The sequence below is a fragment of the Dreissena polymorpha genome, chromosome 5 (assembly GCF_020536995.1).
Source record: "Dreissena polymorpha isolate Duluth1 chromosome 5, UMN_Dpol_1.0, whole genome shotgun sequence".
Lineage (NCBI taxonomy): Eukaryota > Metazoa > Mollusca > Bivalvia > Myida > Dreissenidae > Dreissena > Dreissena polymorpha.
This window is the reverse complement of record NC_068359.1, coordinates 37685573-37701997: the sequence shown is the minus strand read 5'-3', so window position 1 is coordinate 37701997 and position 16425 is coordinate 37685573. Positions and strand designations below refer to the sequence as shown.

The window sequence follows — 16425 nt, the reverse complement described above, 5'->3', positions numbered from 1 at the left end:
CATATGAAATGCACAAATAATGTAAATATGTTCAGTTTTGACATGTCTTGAAATCACGCTGTTATTGTCATATTTTGACATTCATAGCGCATCGGTTCCACGGTTCTACTTAAAATTCTTTTTTCAACAACTCTCACTTTGGATCAGTATAATAATAAGTTCTTGAAAAGCTCAAACAGCATATATATTTTCTTCCAAAGGTTTTGATGTGTTGTTATCAGTGTGTCATATATCTATATTGACTTTTTTGCAAAATATCATGGGTGAGCAAAACATACACATAACATAAACTCTTAATGTAAAACTATTTAGTTATTAAGATGTCTTTTGGCATCACGATGCTTCCCTTAAGGCTCAGTTTTAATGCATAGTGAAGTGCCAATTGTTCTATTAACACTAATATTAGAGCTTCGTATTCTCGATAACAATTAACATGAAAGCATGGCAAATGCGGCTTTTACCTGACTCGTTCTGGCGATTATACGCATCTGTATGGGGGTAGTTTGGGAGGTTTGGTGAGAAACCATTTCTACCATTAGAACTTCTGTTTAGTCCTGTAACCGTGTATGAATCGATTGGTATGTTTCCTTGTGCAGCCCTGGATACCGGAGTACAGCTGTGGGCATGTAGGCGCGATACGTCAAAATACAAGTCGTATATTTCCAAAATATGTTGGACAGCACCACAGAAAATGCATTTTACAATCGTGTCTGTACCGGTGTAATACATTCCTGAAGCGGCTAAACGAATCAAGCTCAGATTTAGACTTGTTTCAATGTACTGGAACGTTGTTAAGCGATGACGTTCGTCGCGCAAGTCATATGTAAACTCTGGAGAATACGAATATGGCGCGATGGGTATTGCCCAAACTATTTCATGTCGAAAAAACAATGGCATGTCAGAAGCAGTCTCTACCACTGTTCCAATCACTATTGCGTGTAATGAACTTTTCTTTTTTTTCAACATTTCTGTTATCAAATAATGCATTAACATCAGAAAGCATGTTAGATCAAACATTATTTTGTCCATGATGGTTTCTCGTTAATAAACCGGATGTTATGTTTTTTGTGATCGCGCATGCGCTTATGTCGTTTCATTTTTTCCGCTGAAGCTATAAATAGAATCACGGGATCCCTAGAATCACTAATTTTAATATACAAAAATGGCTGACTCCAAACGCCTTTCCGGTCTAACAAAGTCCATCTCATATGCCCTGTTAGAGCTAAAAATAAATTAACTGGTTCAAATTATATCGCTTTTAATTTTCCAGGTGAGCTTTCCGGCCTAGTTTACACTATTTTTATGTAATACCAGTGAAAAATACATACAGTAACCATTTCTCATTTCTTAAAAGCTTGTAATTAAATATTGTTCTAGTTTTGTGTACAAGCCAGTATTTTACGTTTGTGGTATTTCTCCCGTACAACCCTCTGCCAGTAAAGTTTAGTTTCTCACCCATTTTAGCTTGACAATATGTAAACTAAACAACAACATATTACATCATAAAAACCAAAAGTCGATATCTTTAAAACGATAAACACTGCTTAAACATGTGCAGGCGTAAGTATCCATCCGATAAAGTTAAACCTGAACCGTTTACAGCGTATCCTTTATTCAAGTATTCATTACTACACTATCAAGTACTATACTGAAGGTCTCGTTTCGGCGTTAGCGATAACCAAGAGTAAACTCAGGTTTAGAAGAGAGGAAGTATATTGAATGCAGTGAGTAACTCAAAATGCTCTGCCTAGATCGGTAACCCATCGTTTCACAGAACGAATAAACCCACCGTCTGCATATCATAGAAAGAAAGAGATTTCTACTTAAATTCCGTTAACACAGTTATGTTGCCATTTTCGTTATTCAGCAATTCAGATAACTCGTTGACAAATAGCGTAAATTTATTTACTGAAAGATGCTAACAATTAAAGGGATAACCCATACTGTAGAGGTTGAAATTCTGAATTAATTGCAATCGCGATTCAATAATAAATGTTTGTACACATTTATTTATAGTTTATATAAGAATTTGTTACCGATTAGTAGTGACCCCTTTTTTATTTAATTATAAGATGGATTAAAGAAGGTTAGCTTACAAATGCACGCCTTGATAGACAAGGGTATCCTTTTGCTTTTACAATATTTTCTATGTCGATGAGTCTTCGTTTGTTTCCAGTTCCTATGTCTAATAGAATTGAACACCCAATTTGTCTACAATACCTAATAAGAAGCACTTAGACATCTGTATCGGGTGATCTCACAATTATGGTTTCGGTGTCAGGTTTAAATTCTTTGTTATGCATGGAGTACAAAATAATCATTGTATTTGCTTTCTCATGCGACGAAAACAGACATTCCTCTAAAACTACCTCAGTTATCAGTCCGTCATAGCTTGAAAGTAGAAAATATCGTTCACCAAGAACAAAATAGATTTGGCGATCCTAATATTGTTCTGCATATTTGTCAGTGCTCCATGGTTCTAAAAGTAAATTACAAGCTGTGTTTTGTTAAAATCGTGTGAAAGAAAACATGTCCACTCCCTGGGCGTTTTTATTTTTGCACCTGAAAATAAAAATGATGGTGATGATTTGACTGCAGTTTCATGGTAGATATCTGTTACAAAATCAAGACCACACGTTGGGAGGTGACCAAAAAACCATGTGTAGTACTGCGTTGCCATCAAGGATACTGGTAACATCATCATTTGGTGTTGGTTCAAGAAGACTCCATATAATGTAAAAGCTTTGCTTTATCCGTTTCCGTTTTTACAGGCATTCCATCAGCTGTTTCCAAAATCCAATGTACTGGAGACAGAGGATAAGAAAGTATCCGTTCAAGATCAATATCATTCTGTATTGAAAGAAGGATCAATTGTGTCAATATGTTGCGTTCAGCCTTAACTTGTGCCAGTTTGTTACTAGAACTTCTAATTGTCTAATTCACTTCGGATCTAGCAAATGTCTTAAGTTTGTTTCGCTTGACCATGTAACAATACATTCGTTTCAATGAGACAACCAGTGATAAAGGCTTCCAAAGCACAACCAATATCTACTGCCTTAAGAATGTTGGCAGCTGCTTTAGGTTCAGCAGGAACACCATATGATAAACAAAATAACTCATCCATTCCATCCTCCACAATATCATGGGTTTGGAAAATGTTTCGACAGCGTATCTTTGAGTTAATAGGTTTTATATTTTTAATTGTATCAAGAAGGGTGGTATTTGAGAATGTAGCTAAGTTATCTTTCCTTTATCATTGTGAGCCGGTCCACATTATGTCCTAGTACAATATGCTTTTCAGCATAATAACATATGTACTTGAAAGCTTCAGTGTGAACTGATTCGTTAATGCTTGCTTCTGAGCCTTCGTGACTTGCATGGCGAGTCCACTCTCTTGTATAATTTCTTCTGCAATCATTATGGTACATTGCTTCACGGGAAATAACGTTTTGATCCTGAACTTTACAAAGCGTCCTTTTATCAAACTTTTGAATCGCTGTTAGCTTAATTGATTCTTCAGCACAATTTTTAATACTAAATGTTGCTTGCAGCCCTTAACTTTGATAATAATTTTGTCACAAAGAATGCAACTATCGACTGAAAACAGAACAGAGCTACTGGTAGCATCTAAGGATATACGCCTGTACTTTGATATAGAGGAATGATTGTCATCATCATCAGGTAATGAATGTACCCGCTTTGGAACATGACTTGCATTGGTGAACAACTGGTAACTTCACCTGTGAATTTCATCTTTTCACAGATTTTGGCATGTATTGAAGTTTGTCAATAAGTGCTTTATATTGATGAATTTAAACGTTGGATCTCAAAAGCTCCTGTAAAAAAACAAGGATAAAACAATAAGATAATAAAAATAGTAACCCTCAACTGGGCTAGAACCACTGACCCCTGGAGTAAATGTCTATCGCTTAGACCACTCGGCTATGCTCATACACCGAGTGGTGTACTTTATATTTTATATAAGCAATCCTCGGAGTATCACAAAATATAACGACAACAATAGAACTCGCCAAATTATTGAATCGTTTAGCATGGCAACGCTTTATAATTTTCAGGTTTTTATATCGTCAAAATATTCATTTAATGGAAATTATAGAGCATGGTAAATTCTCATTACTGTTTCCTCACAAATATCAAAAATACAGCAAAAATTCGTATATCTGAAACATTCTTTTTTAATTTTTTCAATTTTCCAAAACGTGAAAAGGCCCCTTTAACATTATTAAACGAGTTCAATATTTGCTGGTTAATAGAAACGAGAATGTTAGATTGCATTGCACTTAACAATCGTTCAATATAAAATATGCTCTATTTGACACTTGTATACTTCATACACTCCTGGTAGACAGAAACTGATATTAACAGCCCATGATTTCGTTTGTCTGGTTTTATAACTTACAGTGTAATGCCTCGGTCACACTGTCTAGAATCAGAGCTACGAATGAGCTACAATTCAATCGACTGCGAATGACTACGATATTGTCAAAATTCGTAGGCCGCTACGATATCAGTACGGAGCACAACGATGTGAGTACGGATTTCGACAAATCTACATTTAAATGTTGGAAAACGAACAAGGAAATGTACGGACTGCTACTGATCGACGCGATTTAGTACGGAGCGCCACGAATCGCTACGATCAAACTACGAATCTGCTACGGTCTGGTACAATAAAGTACGATGCTATGCGAATTAGTACGATCTAGCTACGGATCCGCTACGGTCTAGTACGGGTAAGTACGAACTAGAACGGTCCGCTACGAAGCAGATGGAATTGCGACGGACTGGTACGGACAGGTAGGAACGAATCAAGATTGAACATTGCGCCCACAGCCTCTTGTATTGTCATACACAAAATGACTCCCAAAAAGAGAACATGCAAGCGGTAGCAACAGCGCGTAACAGAAATAATGGAATCAGCCGTGTCTGGGGAAGAGTCTACCTCCTCCATCCAAAACCAAGAGCCGGGAGGAACAAACAAAACTCAAAAGAATAGCAAGCGTCAACATCAGTAGCCATGGCATTTAACAAATGAGCAACAAGACGACATTCTGACTTGGTTCCAGGTAATATTCATTATTGGTACAGTTTATTTGGTCCTCTTAATGAAGTTTTGTCATGCATTTAGTCGTTTTTCTTACAGATTGCAGATATTCATGTTATTTTGTTTTGTCGGAATATCCTCCTTGCGATCCAATATTTACTCATATGAATTCGTAATCGGCGCCCACCAGGGCCATCAGCACAACAGAATGATAACCTTCATAGTTATAGTATACTGAGCCACAGTTCGTGGGACATCGTATGGCTACATGCTTTCCATCTAGAGCTCCAATGGCATGTGGAATTTGCCATTTAGCCGCGAACTGATCGGGTTTGGCCTTCCACTCCTCAGGCTCAGTAGGAGTCTGGATAACATCCCATCCACAGCGTATGCTGAAACTATGGCCTCACAAACGTCCCGTACAATACTAAATATCGTACTGTGTGCACCACGAAACCCATACATCAATGTACGGTAACTGTCCCATGTGGCCTAGAACCTTAAGGTAATTGCCAACTTCAAATCTGGATTGATGAACTGTCTGAACCAGGTGTGGTTCTTCGTGATCCTGGGACCAACGACGTGTAATAGCTCATGGAACATATCAGACCCGATTCTGGTGAAGTTTCTTAAAGCCGCCGGATCTTCAGCCATCAGTTCGGCCATCAAAGTCTCGTATTGGCCGAGGGCGGGTCGTCTTAAAAGCCAGTCTCTTATCCACCACCTCCGTTTTCTTCTCTGAACTGATAAAGTATGAAATTATTTATGTACAAATATAGTTTATGCTTAGGAAAGTATGATTAATTGTGTATTTCATTATGTCGGCTATTAATTTAACAATTATTAAATCACGTAAAAGTAAGAGCAAGATTCAAAAGGCATATGAGGCAGAAACTTACCTGCAAATAAAAAATGTATTACTAGTAAGTTCAAATTCTAATATTTTCAAAATACGTAACCAGCTATATTAGTTAAACGATATTGAATCATTATTACCTCTGTGCATATCGTCAAGCAGCTCGACTACGGCCTCTGCATTTTGTGACATATCAATATCGTGTAATAAGCGTTCTTTAGATCTCCACCAAAGACACCAAGTACTGGTTCTAGGCCCAGGAAACGGACTCGAGAGCGTTTTGTTACTAATATCGTATGACAAATGTATCGCAAACGCAATTTACCTGCGGTTCATGATTGTGAACTCAACAAATGCAAGAACGGTTGCTTTAAGTTAAATGATGTATTTCAGTAGCAATTTATTATAGTGGACCGTACATGTCCGTACTGTTTCGTGCTGAAATGTAGTACATCTTACAAGATCGTGCAAATTCCTGCCAAACCGTAGTACAACGTACTAGAACCGTGGCTTTCCGTATTATAACCGCGGAATAATCGTAGCTAATACGTAGCGTAACCGTATCGCTACGTAGTTCTTCGTATCAATCCGTAGAAGTCCTTGAAAATCTTTGTGTATTAACCAAATATACTTTTTTTTCTACAACTAATTTTTTAACACCCTAGTTTCGAATATGGATATTTGACTGAATGTTCATATCAGTCGAACTAGAATCTTTTAACACATTGAAAATCTTTTACGCACGTCGAAGTGTTCAATTAACTGTTTTATTATGTTTTACATATCCGTAGACATTTAGTCCTAGATTTCATATGAACTAGTTATATCACGTAAGTTTACAGCCTAGACCTTTCAATATTGTAGAACAAGTATAGAACATGTTACACAGCTGTTTTACAGTTGATTTATTGAAGTTTCGGTAACAGTCATATCCGTTGTCAAGATGTATCAGGGATGATTTTGGAACTGCTGCGACGGACCAAGTGTTTACTTAAGAATACACAGTTTGATCATAGAAACTGGTCTAGATTTAAAAAAATCAAATAAATAATTCATAACCTTCGGTGAACGTTTCAAACAACAAACACAATAACAAGCATGGTATATTGCAACATAGCAACGCATCAGCTGAGAGTAGTAAAATAAAGATTCCATTTAAAATGTGCTAAACGTATTTATAAACAATGTTAGAATCGTAATGTTACTTTATCAGTTATAATCAGATTATATTCCTTTATTTTTTTGTTCGAATGCGTTACAATTATAGCTTGACTTAGTGTGCTAATGGTTCAGTTCCAAAGCAATAGAACTCCAAATCGGTGTTTAATAGCCAAAAAAAAGATTAATCAAACAATATTTCTACAATTGAAAAAAAACTAAACCCGTTAACAAACACCATTTGTAATTATAGTAATTTAAATTTTCTTCTTTGACCGAAAATGGAGAAAAAAACATTAGTTCAAACAGTAGATTTCTTTTACTTTTTGGTAGCGGCCGCACATTGTCGTTTCCATGCAGGAGAGCGTCATCGGGCATATACAACCACCAATACACAAATTACATGTCAATGCATGGTACAATTCACTCATTTAGAATCAAATCCACTTTCTTAGCCAACCAAATTCATCTCACTCTTGCTACGGCCGTTGCACAGATAGAATAGGAAAACAGTAAATAGTAAATAGTTGCACGTTGTTCAACTGGGAAATTAAGAATTAAATAATGATGTGTAAGCATATTAAAGTTGTGAACCTTACAAATTCATTTTGTTTACAATGTATGTGGTGTCATATTACTCAGTGAGTTCTTGATGTTCGTTTGTACTAGTCTAAGATAAGAACGATAAATGCCGCCATAACATAGACTAGATTTGCCACCGTCTGATGGAAGCTTTCAGCGCCAGATTCTGAAAGATTAAATGTTTAATACATGTTTCATTATATGATTGTTTAACCGATACTATAAGTTGTTTCAATTAATTAAGAGGGACAGTGTGATTGATTTTTAAATACAAAGTCAAATTCAAAGCCGAAAAATTAAAAAAGAGTTTCTCAAATGCAATTTAATCAAACGGTTAAGCATATTACAAAATGCAGTAAGCTATCTTGTAATGCTCAGTTATTATCTTGCCATGCATGTGAAATGTTGGCCTCTACGTACTTTTGTATCCATTTATAATCGTTTTCAGCATAGTCACTGACACATTCGCAGGCTTTGCATTGCTCGCGCATTTGATAAGCACCCCTGTTTCATGTCTCCACTGCGCCTTTGTCTTCCCACACTCGTTCATTTGTTTGTTGGCTGCACTGCTACGGTTGATTGTGGTGTTGCTGCTGTTGTTTTTTCTGTTAAATTGGATAATTGAGTAAGAGAATTTGCAGCAGTTGCTTGTGTTGATGCTTTCGAATCAGAGGTAAGTGGAGGGTTGCAAATGCATTGTTATTGACATCCGCACAACAGAGTTGCAAGAGGGTTATATTGGTTTCAGGATGTATGTCGGTAAGTAGTCGTCCAAATTTCGAATTTTCTTGGCTGGAGCATACCTCAAAAACATCACAATATAATAACATCACATACTAAAAAGGGAATTAAAAATTTGCGATTAACAGCAATTTAAAAGAAAGCAATTATCCATTGAATGTTGTTTTATTTGTGTGATGAACAATGACATCAATTGATGTTTAAAATAGAAATTCGTATAAATAAATATAAACACAAATTTGATACGACGCATTCTTATTTTTTTTGTTTAGCAAAATATATACTATACGCGTTCTGTTTAAGTTGAGAAAGTAGTTTTGTTAAAATAAAACGCAACAGTCCACGTTACTGTGGTTGTAATATCTTCCACGAACATTTTTGGGAGAACATATGCATGTAGTCTCCGCTTTGTCCGTCCGTCCATCCGTCTCTCCTACTGACCTCTATTCAATTAACATTCTAGAAAACATCACTTTCAAGTATTAATAATAATTATGCTAAGGCGCTAGAAATAAGATATGCTGAAAGAGTTTTCGGACTTTGGAGATTGTTTGCCTTCAATTTAAAATCGGTATATAACAGGCAATTATTAACTAGCGTGTTGATGTTAGAAAGTGTATCGGGGATACATAGCAAAACTGTCTTGTTTTTTATAGATCAATGTGAACAGCGGTGCAATTATATATTCATTCGTTGCTTTAAAAATTGAATGAGACAAGCAACTGTTCAAAAGCCGTATGTAATTTCTAACTGATGTATGCCAGGTTGCAAAAGTCTTCGGTCAAGTCGTGTGTCGCGTCACCAAGAACAAATATAAGTGTTAGAAGCATTTTAGTAACTGTAACATCGGAATCAAGTTTCGGTTAGCGCAAACATGTATGTTTTAATATATGTAAATATTCAATGCACCATGCATGCAATATTTTGGAACCATGTTTTGACACAGTTTGTCCTCCTTTTAAAGAAAGCATTAGATTAGCAACAGATAAGGTATTTGTTGATTTTACAGGACACTGGTAAGAGCGTCGTGACAGTTTACTGAGTTCGCTACATGAGCTAATAAAGTTTAATAGCATTGTCACAAAAAGATCAGTATTGAATTTCATAATTTGTTAAATAAAGTACATGTATCAATACATTTAATGGTCTAGGGCACTTTTTTGGATTACAACATTTAGAATCAATTTCACAATCAATGCTATAACGGTAACATCAAAAACAACAAAAACAAGTTTGGGTAATGCATTATATACAATTAATCATAGTAATATATATACAGGTTTCTTTGACTAAATGCTTTATGTACATACATGTACATAGCTAAGTTTCTGTTGGTACTTGTATTATCCGATTGCATTATTTCAATAAATTTTATCATATTTGGTCTTTTCCAGAAAAATATTTATTTATATCAAACACATGCATATAATTTACATGGAATAGTATTCTATAATTATAATACAAGCGAAAATGACAAAATATAAACACTTTGCTGCTCTCTGGTTGGAACACGGGATCTCTAGAAGCCAAAGATAACACATTGCCACTACACATCACAGGTGCTTTACTTTGTATGGAAGTTTTTAAAACGCCGTATAGGTTATACACGTAATAACTAAATGATCGATGAAAAGCGTAACAAATGCTTTTTTAATTTTTCCGACTTCGGTTAATCAACAATAAACAAATGTATTTTTTTTAAGTCTGAACTGCTAATTTGCTTCTTTGATTGCAGTTCATACATCAAATTTTGAATCTTGGACTATTTTTGGGAATATGATTGTTGGCAAAATGTGAAAAAGTCTCTTTAAAGTGACGAGTATTGGTAAGGTTGGAATTTCAAGGCCGATATAGTAGTGGGATGTTAAGCAAATACAGTGACATTCAATTGTTGAGGATATGGTCCTATCAAAGGAAAATGATTTGTAATCCAGTTTTTAGGCGCGTATACATCGATTTGTGGCTGCAATTTTAATAAAAGCTTAAACAACTGAGAGATGCAAAAAGATTGCAGCTGAGATCATGGTCAACGACAAAGCCCATAACTTGCAGACATAGGTTTGAAAAGCATTTGTTTCCGCTCAAAATCTTTATTCTGGATTGTGATCTTGTGCTGTAGTTTTCCGCTGTTCGAAGCTGATCTGATATGCAAGACTTGATTGCGAAGTACATGAACATCGGTAAAAAATAAGTGGTTAAACATTTGAAAAGCTAATTCATGACATAGGCATTTTTCTTTATTTAATTTATGAATGTTCATCTTGTAATTTACATCGACTGTATAGCTGCTACAGATATTCAACTTCAATTATACCTTTGTGGTCATTAGATCAAGAGAACGACAGCAAAACGAATAAAAGTATCGAAACGGAAGAAAAATTTTGGGACATATTTTTATTTTATAAATAAGTATAAAGAGATTAAAAACATATAAATACCAGAAATGATTTATAGTAAACGTATGTATTTAAAAAGACGAATATATGTCTATAATATATCTAATCACCGTTTAACACAAATATTCATCACACCATGCATTGTTTGGTTTTAGAATTTTATTTTCAGGTTTAAAATAATTTATTTTCCTGTACATATTGGTATCATGAAAAATATTAATGTAAACATTAAATATCATTTGTTATATTTCTGTTATAAGAGACGTTCTCCATTAACTGGTTCGTGAAGTTTCATAACTATCAACAGAACCATTTGTGAATACATGTTGAAAACACCTGTTGTTTGTAATGGTCTTGGAGAGACACGCATATTTAAGCTCTAGTAAACCCTAATATCTTAAATAAATATTAACCGTACTTAAATAAAATCAATTCACATGAAGTAGCTTATGAAGGGATTTAAGCCACTTCGATGAACATGCGTCATGAACACTTGTAACGTTATTTTAAAAATCAATTTTTGTTTTATCTTTTCAGAAACCCTGGTATTATGTTTGATTAATTAAAGACAGTATTTTCCTTCATGTCTGATAACACAGGTAGGTCCGCTTCTATGGATACTTTTAGAATAATCGACGATGTATTCGCAAATCTAAAAAAAGATTTCTTTCGTAAATACTTGAAATGTTCACACTCCTGTATAAATTATGAAACTTGAGCTAAATTGCTTCAATTTAAAGCTGCATCTTTTTAAAACCGCTGACGAACATTAAGAAATCGTTTTCCGAAAGCGATACTTATATATTTCGGGTAGCAAACCCGTTATAATTCCTACATTTCTCATGACGCTGCTCAAGTTGTTTATATCATTTTCTTATATATCAAGATAATTATCATATCGAACAGGAGAAACAAAGTGATATGCGGTGATATCACTGGCGTTTTGTGAACATACACTACCGGTATCCCGTCATTTAAGACCTGTTGCAAAAGGACGCAACAATCACAAAGCGCATTCATTTTGCCCTAGTATCTAACTCATAATTTTGCCAATAACTTTGTATTAATTAGAACTTCTAAATTATCTAACATAATTATAACAGCATGCCATGATACTCGCTGAAAATTTAAAACAAATACGGACAACAATTCTATTAAACAACTACAAATAACAACGCATACTAAGTAAAGAAACGGAACAAAGCACAGTAGCATACATCTCCAATTCAAACTTGCAAATAATTTCTAAAATCATCTTAGAACCGAAAGCATGATCGCTCTATCCTCTTTATATTGGCCTCTATGCAGATCTCATTTGGATACATGCATAAAAGGAACTGTAGAAAACACATCGCCGCATTGGTGCAAAAAGGTACCAGGTGACATTGAAATTAGAAGGCACGTGGTACTTTTTTGCACCAATGGGTCGACATGAGGGTGTTGAATTCATGCGCATTACATCTCAGACACGTTATTTATTTTTTGACCAATACACAAAGCTAAACTTCTTCAATTGAAAACGTAAAACCAGTTGACCATTTAACATTTTATTATAATTCTACTATTCCTCGTCTATAACTTCTAGTTTGGCCAAAAGCGATGTAAACAAACGACTTCTTAACCGGCTAGTTAGTATCGTATTCTATGGATGATGGCCGCACATTGCCAATTCCATGCGTGAGAGCGTCATCAGGCATGTGCGAGCCACCATTACACACATCACAATGCAATCCATGACAGAATGCACCGGTTCTCCTTCACACCCACTTTCGAAGCCAATCAATTACAAATCTATGGCTATGCCTTTGCAAATTAAAGCAGCATAACATAATTTAAAAATCATAACGTTATCAACAGAAAGCTGTAATCAATTGATGAGTGTATATGTGTCTTCTTCTGAGAAAACTGGGCATAATGCATGTGCGTAAAGTGTCGTCCCAGATAGGCCTGTGTAGTCCGCACAGGCTAATCAGGGACGACACTTTCCGCTTAAACTAGATTTTCGGTAAAAAGGGACTTCCTTTAAACGAAAAATACAATTTATACGGAAAGTGTCGTCCCTGATTAGCCTGTGCGGACTGCACAGGCTAATCTGGGGCGGCACTTAACGCACATGCATTTTGCCAAATTTTCACAGAACAAGACACATATAAAAATACGTAGGTTTGTATGAATATCTCCTAACACATGTTTCTTTACAGATCGGGGTTTTTTTTTAATTACGTCTTTGCCTTATTATTGACTTAGATGTTGTTTTATTGTAGTGTTTACTGTGCCCATGACCTAGATAAGAAAGATCAATGCCACCATCGCAGAAAAAAGCTGTATCCCCGCTTGATGGAAGCTATCCGCGCCAGATTCTGAAATATTAAATCAATAATACATGTCAAACTTAACAGTCTAAGCAATGCTATAACTTGTTTAAATTAATACTAAGATCAAATGAGATTTTCAAATATAAAATACAACGACAATTTGTAAAAGTGATAATTAAAATACGACGTTAATCACACAATTGTGCACGTTACGAATATATTTGAAAGCGCAGTCTTATTCAGGATTGTTTTGCCAAGTGAGTGACCGTTTTGATATGGTATGTTAGAGCTAGAATACGTACTTTTGCATAATCCATTATCGTCTTTAGAATAGCCACCCACACATTCGCAGAGTTTGACATTATCCCGCATACTACAAAGTCCATTTGATACGCACTCCTGTTGCATGCCGTCATTGCGCTTCTTTCTTTGTATTGTGGATTGTCCTTGTTGTGTTGTTGTATTAACTTCTGCTGGTTTTATAGATGATGGTATTGTAGTTGATTGAGCTGGGGTGCTGGTTGCAGAGCTTGATGGGTTTGGAGCCGGGGAAGTACTACTAGGAGGGTTGTTGTTTTTTGAAGCTTGCGTGGCTGATGTTGTTGTAGATGGTGCTTGTTGACATTTAATAAATTAAACATTATTTTACAACGCGCTTCATGTGCTGAAAGTAACTCTCCAAAATGATGAACGTGTATCATAATAACACTGTAAGGTAATTTACGTTGGTAAATATGCGAATAATTGCTTATTATTGTAGAACATTATATACTTATATTGATGTTAACTTTTGTTTTAAAGTTACTCATAAGCTTTGACGGAATATTTCTAACATATTGTTAAGTATCGTATACAATCTAAAGATAAACAAATACCGGCATTTGGCTGAGCGCCAGTAGTGGCGTTTGCAGGTGTGACAGTGGATATAGGTTGTCTGGAAGAGCTGCCATCTTGTCCAGTCTGAGAAGGTGTTGTCTGTTCGGTCAAAGTTGTACATTTTTTTCCAATAGCTATGCGAATGAAATATTCAAAAAACGAATTCGCATACATTTTATATATTCACAAGTGACGAGCATAATAGTAACACCGCACCATGAACAAACAATGTGCATTTTGTCTAATATGCCTTAGTATAACTTCATGCTGAACTTTAAATGGGATATCTGTATATAATTATAAGGCAACAATTTAAATTGGGTAAAATTTGCTTTAAAATGTGTGTTAAGTCATCTAGTTAGAATGTCTGCGATTTCCTATGAAGAGTGAATTTAACGTTGATATAATTAAAGGGAATAACATCACAGACGGAAGAACAACGCAACAATTCACGTAACTATAATTATGTTATGATCCCCGAACATTTAAGTGGAACGTTTATAATACAAGTTTCCTCTATGTCTATAGTTCTTAAGTTCGCAAAACCTTTCTCAACAACTTATGACCGGAATTTAATAAATTTGTAGGAATAGTCATAACCTGGGTTAGCATTCTTAAAGGACGATCAATATAAATGATAGTCAACTATTAATGGGGCTTAATTATTGTTTTAACAAATATAAACATATGTATATTATATACAAGTGTGAGTGCCTGTTGATCAATGGCATTCTGTCGGGCGAATTTCGCGATATGTCGAATGTCAACCGATTAGTAAATTAATGTATATTAGTTTTCTGATATAGTTAGTCATTGATTTCTAGAATAACGGATGCGAATATGTAATATGAAGGACGGACATTTGTTTGCGAACCGCGGTGCGATGATTAGAAACTTAATTTATTATAACAATACCATTTATATTTAATCTAAGTCGAACATCTGCAATTTTGCAATATAATATCGAGTGCTGTGTTCATTGTCGTGAGTCGCGTTGAAAAGACATGTGCTATGTTGTGTCTGTGTGTCGCACTCAAGAGGATATCGTAGGCATCTTTGTTGACCAAATCCAACACATTATTAATATTTCTTTGCATTTCGGAAAATGATCATTTAAAAAAAGAATATATTATGTGTTCGTTATTTAGTAAGTAGCGTGAAAAGGGGTAACCGTTTAATATATTGCACATGCAAGTTCCTTGTAATTTAGCAACAAACGAATTTTACATTCTAGGATATAGCAGGTCAAAAGTGTTAGATAAAATGATATGGTTTTTATATATTTTCAAATGAAATAATATAGTTTACATAAACAATTATACTTTTGGTTTTCGGCCAACAGTAAAACTTTGACAAAATAAATCCTATTTTGCGAGACATCCGTACTGTTTGTATTATCCGTTTGCCATAATAACGCAATATAAAGTATTTAATACTTTGTATTGTACTCACCTATGTGACAGAATCCCTCTTCGCACAACATGGTTGTGTTATCTGAACAGGGCTTGTTTTCATTACATTTGTCAGGGACTGAAATACAGCGCATTTGTTTATTTCATACTTTTGTATGATTGTATTCGCCAAAATTTCAAGTAACAATTGATATTTAATTTTCTTTTATTATAAATCATCGTGAAGTAATGTGCTATTAAAAGTGAAAAAGCATTTACTTACCATACTGAGCATCACAATACAACATACCAATAATTAATACAACAAAGAAAAACATTTTTCTAACTGAAATATTGTAAACACCAATAATTAACCGAAAAGATAAATTCTTGCTTTAGGTAAATATTCACTTTACTGCGCATCAAAAATTGCGATACTAAGTTTTAAACAGCGTTGTCTGGCTTTTATAGCAAACCGTTACTAAGTATCTGATAACGTTTATTTGTTTTTATCTTCAAAATTATCTTCATATTGAACAGTTAAAGGGTTTTGCTACACTCGGACTTTTATTCTTTTTTGATGGACTCAACTGAAACCAATATAAATCCTTAAAAATAAAATATGTTGTGCAGCCGATTTCATTTATGTTTGTCATTAACAGCACAACGATATCATGAAGCATGTTGCTCAAATGTTTAGATATAAGTTAAAAACCTTCGCGTGCTAAATGTGCTAGGTTGCGTTCCTATAGACACCACTTGAGCTTGCTACGGTTGGTTGACTGAAGAAACAAAGTTTTCAGAATTTATTTTAAAAGTTCATAACGCACACACTTTTTCATTATGCTTGCTTGTTAATCGGCAATACATAATTACCGTACGCTGTTAAAAAAAATGTGCGTACTAGGTGAAGATTTATCGTTGTACGGTATTCCGCTGTATGCACAGTTGGCTTTGGGGAGTTATACAAAATTCGCGTATTGATTCTTCAATCTTATGGGTTGCTCATATTTAAACTGATACAAAAGACGACATTGAAGAAAAG

The 16425-nt window shown here is 34.9% G+C and overlaps 2 protein-coding genes across 2 annotated transcripts in view; both read right to left on the bottom strand.

Moving 5' to 3' along the window:
- LOC127881663 (death-associated inhibitor of apoptosis 1-like) overlaps positions 1–1702 on the bottom strand; it is an 11437-nt gene extending 9735 nt beyond the window's left edge. Inside the window, exon 1 of the mRNA XM_052429753.1 lies at positions 462–1702. Coding sequence (XP_052285713.1) covers positions 462–1029 — 568 coding nt within the window. The 5' untranslated portion in view covers positions 1030–1702. The remainder of the gene's footprint in view (positions 1–461) is intronic.
- A 10627-nt stretch (positions 1703–12329) lies between these two features.
- LOC127881679 (mucin-13-like) lies at positions 12330–15831 on the bottom strand. The gene is made up of 5 exons (XM_052429784.1): positions 15664–15831; positions 15442–15519; positions 13989–14123; positions 13416–13727; positions 12330–13158 (listed from the first exon to the last, which is right to left on the bottom strand). The coding sequence occupies exons 1-5, from the start codon at positions 15716–15718 to the stop codon at positions 13082–13084; spliced, it is 657 nt and encodes a 218-aa protein (XP_052285744.1). The 5' UTR covers positions 15719–15831; the 3' UTR covers positions 12330–13081.
- Positions 15832–16425: the final 594 nt, after the last annotated feature.

What these genes read in the sequence shown, in the direction of transcription:
- LOC127881679 (XM_052429784.1), bottom strand. Translation starts at nt 15,718, where the DNA reads ATGTTTTTCTTTGTTGTATTAATTATTGGTATGTTGTATTGTGATGCT. An exon ending in GTATTGTGATGCTCAGTATG is followed by an intron (nt 15,520 to 15,663) that starts GTAAGTAAATGC and finishes GCTGTATTTCAG; the next exon opens with TCCCTGACAAATGTAATGAA. An exon ending in CGATAATGGATTATGCAAAA is followed by an intron (nt 13,159 to 13,415) that starts GTACGTATTCTA and finishes TTAATATTTCAG; the next exon opens with AATCTGGCGCGGATAGCTTC.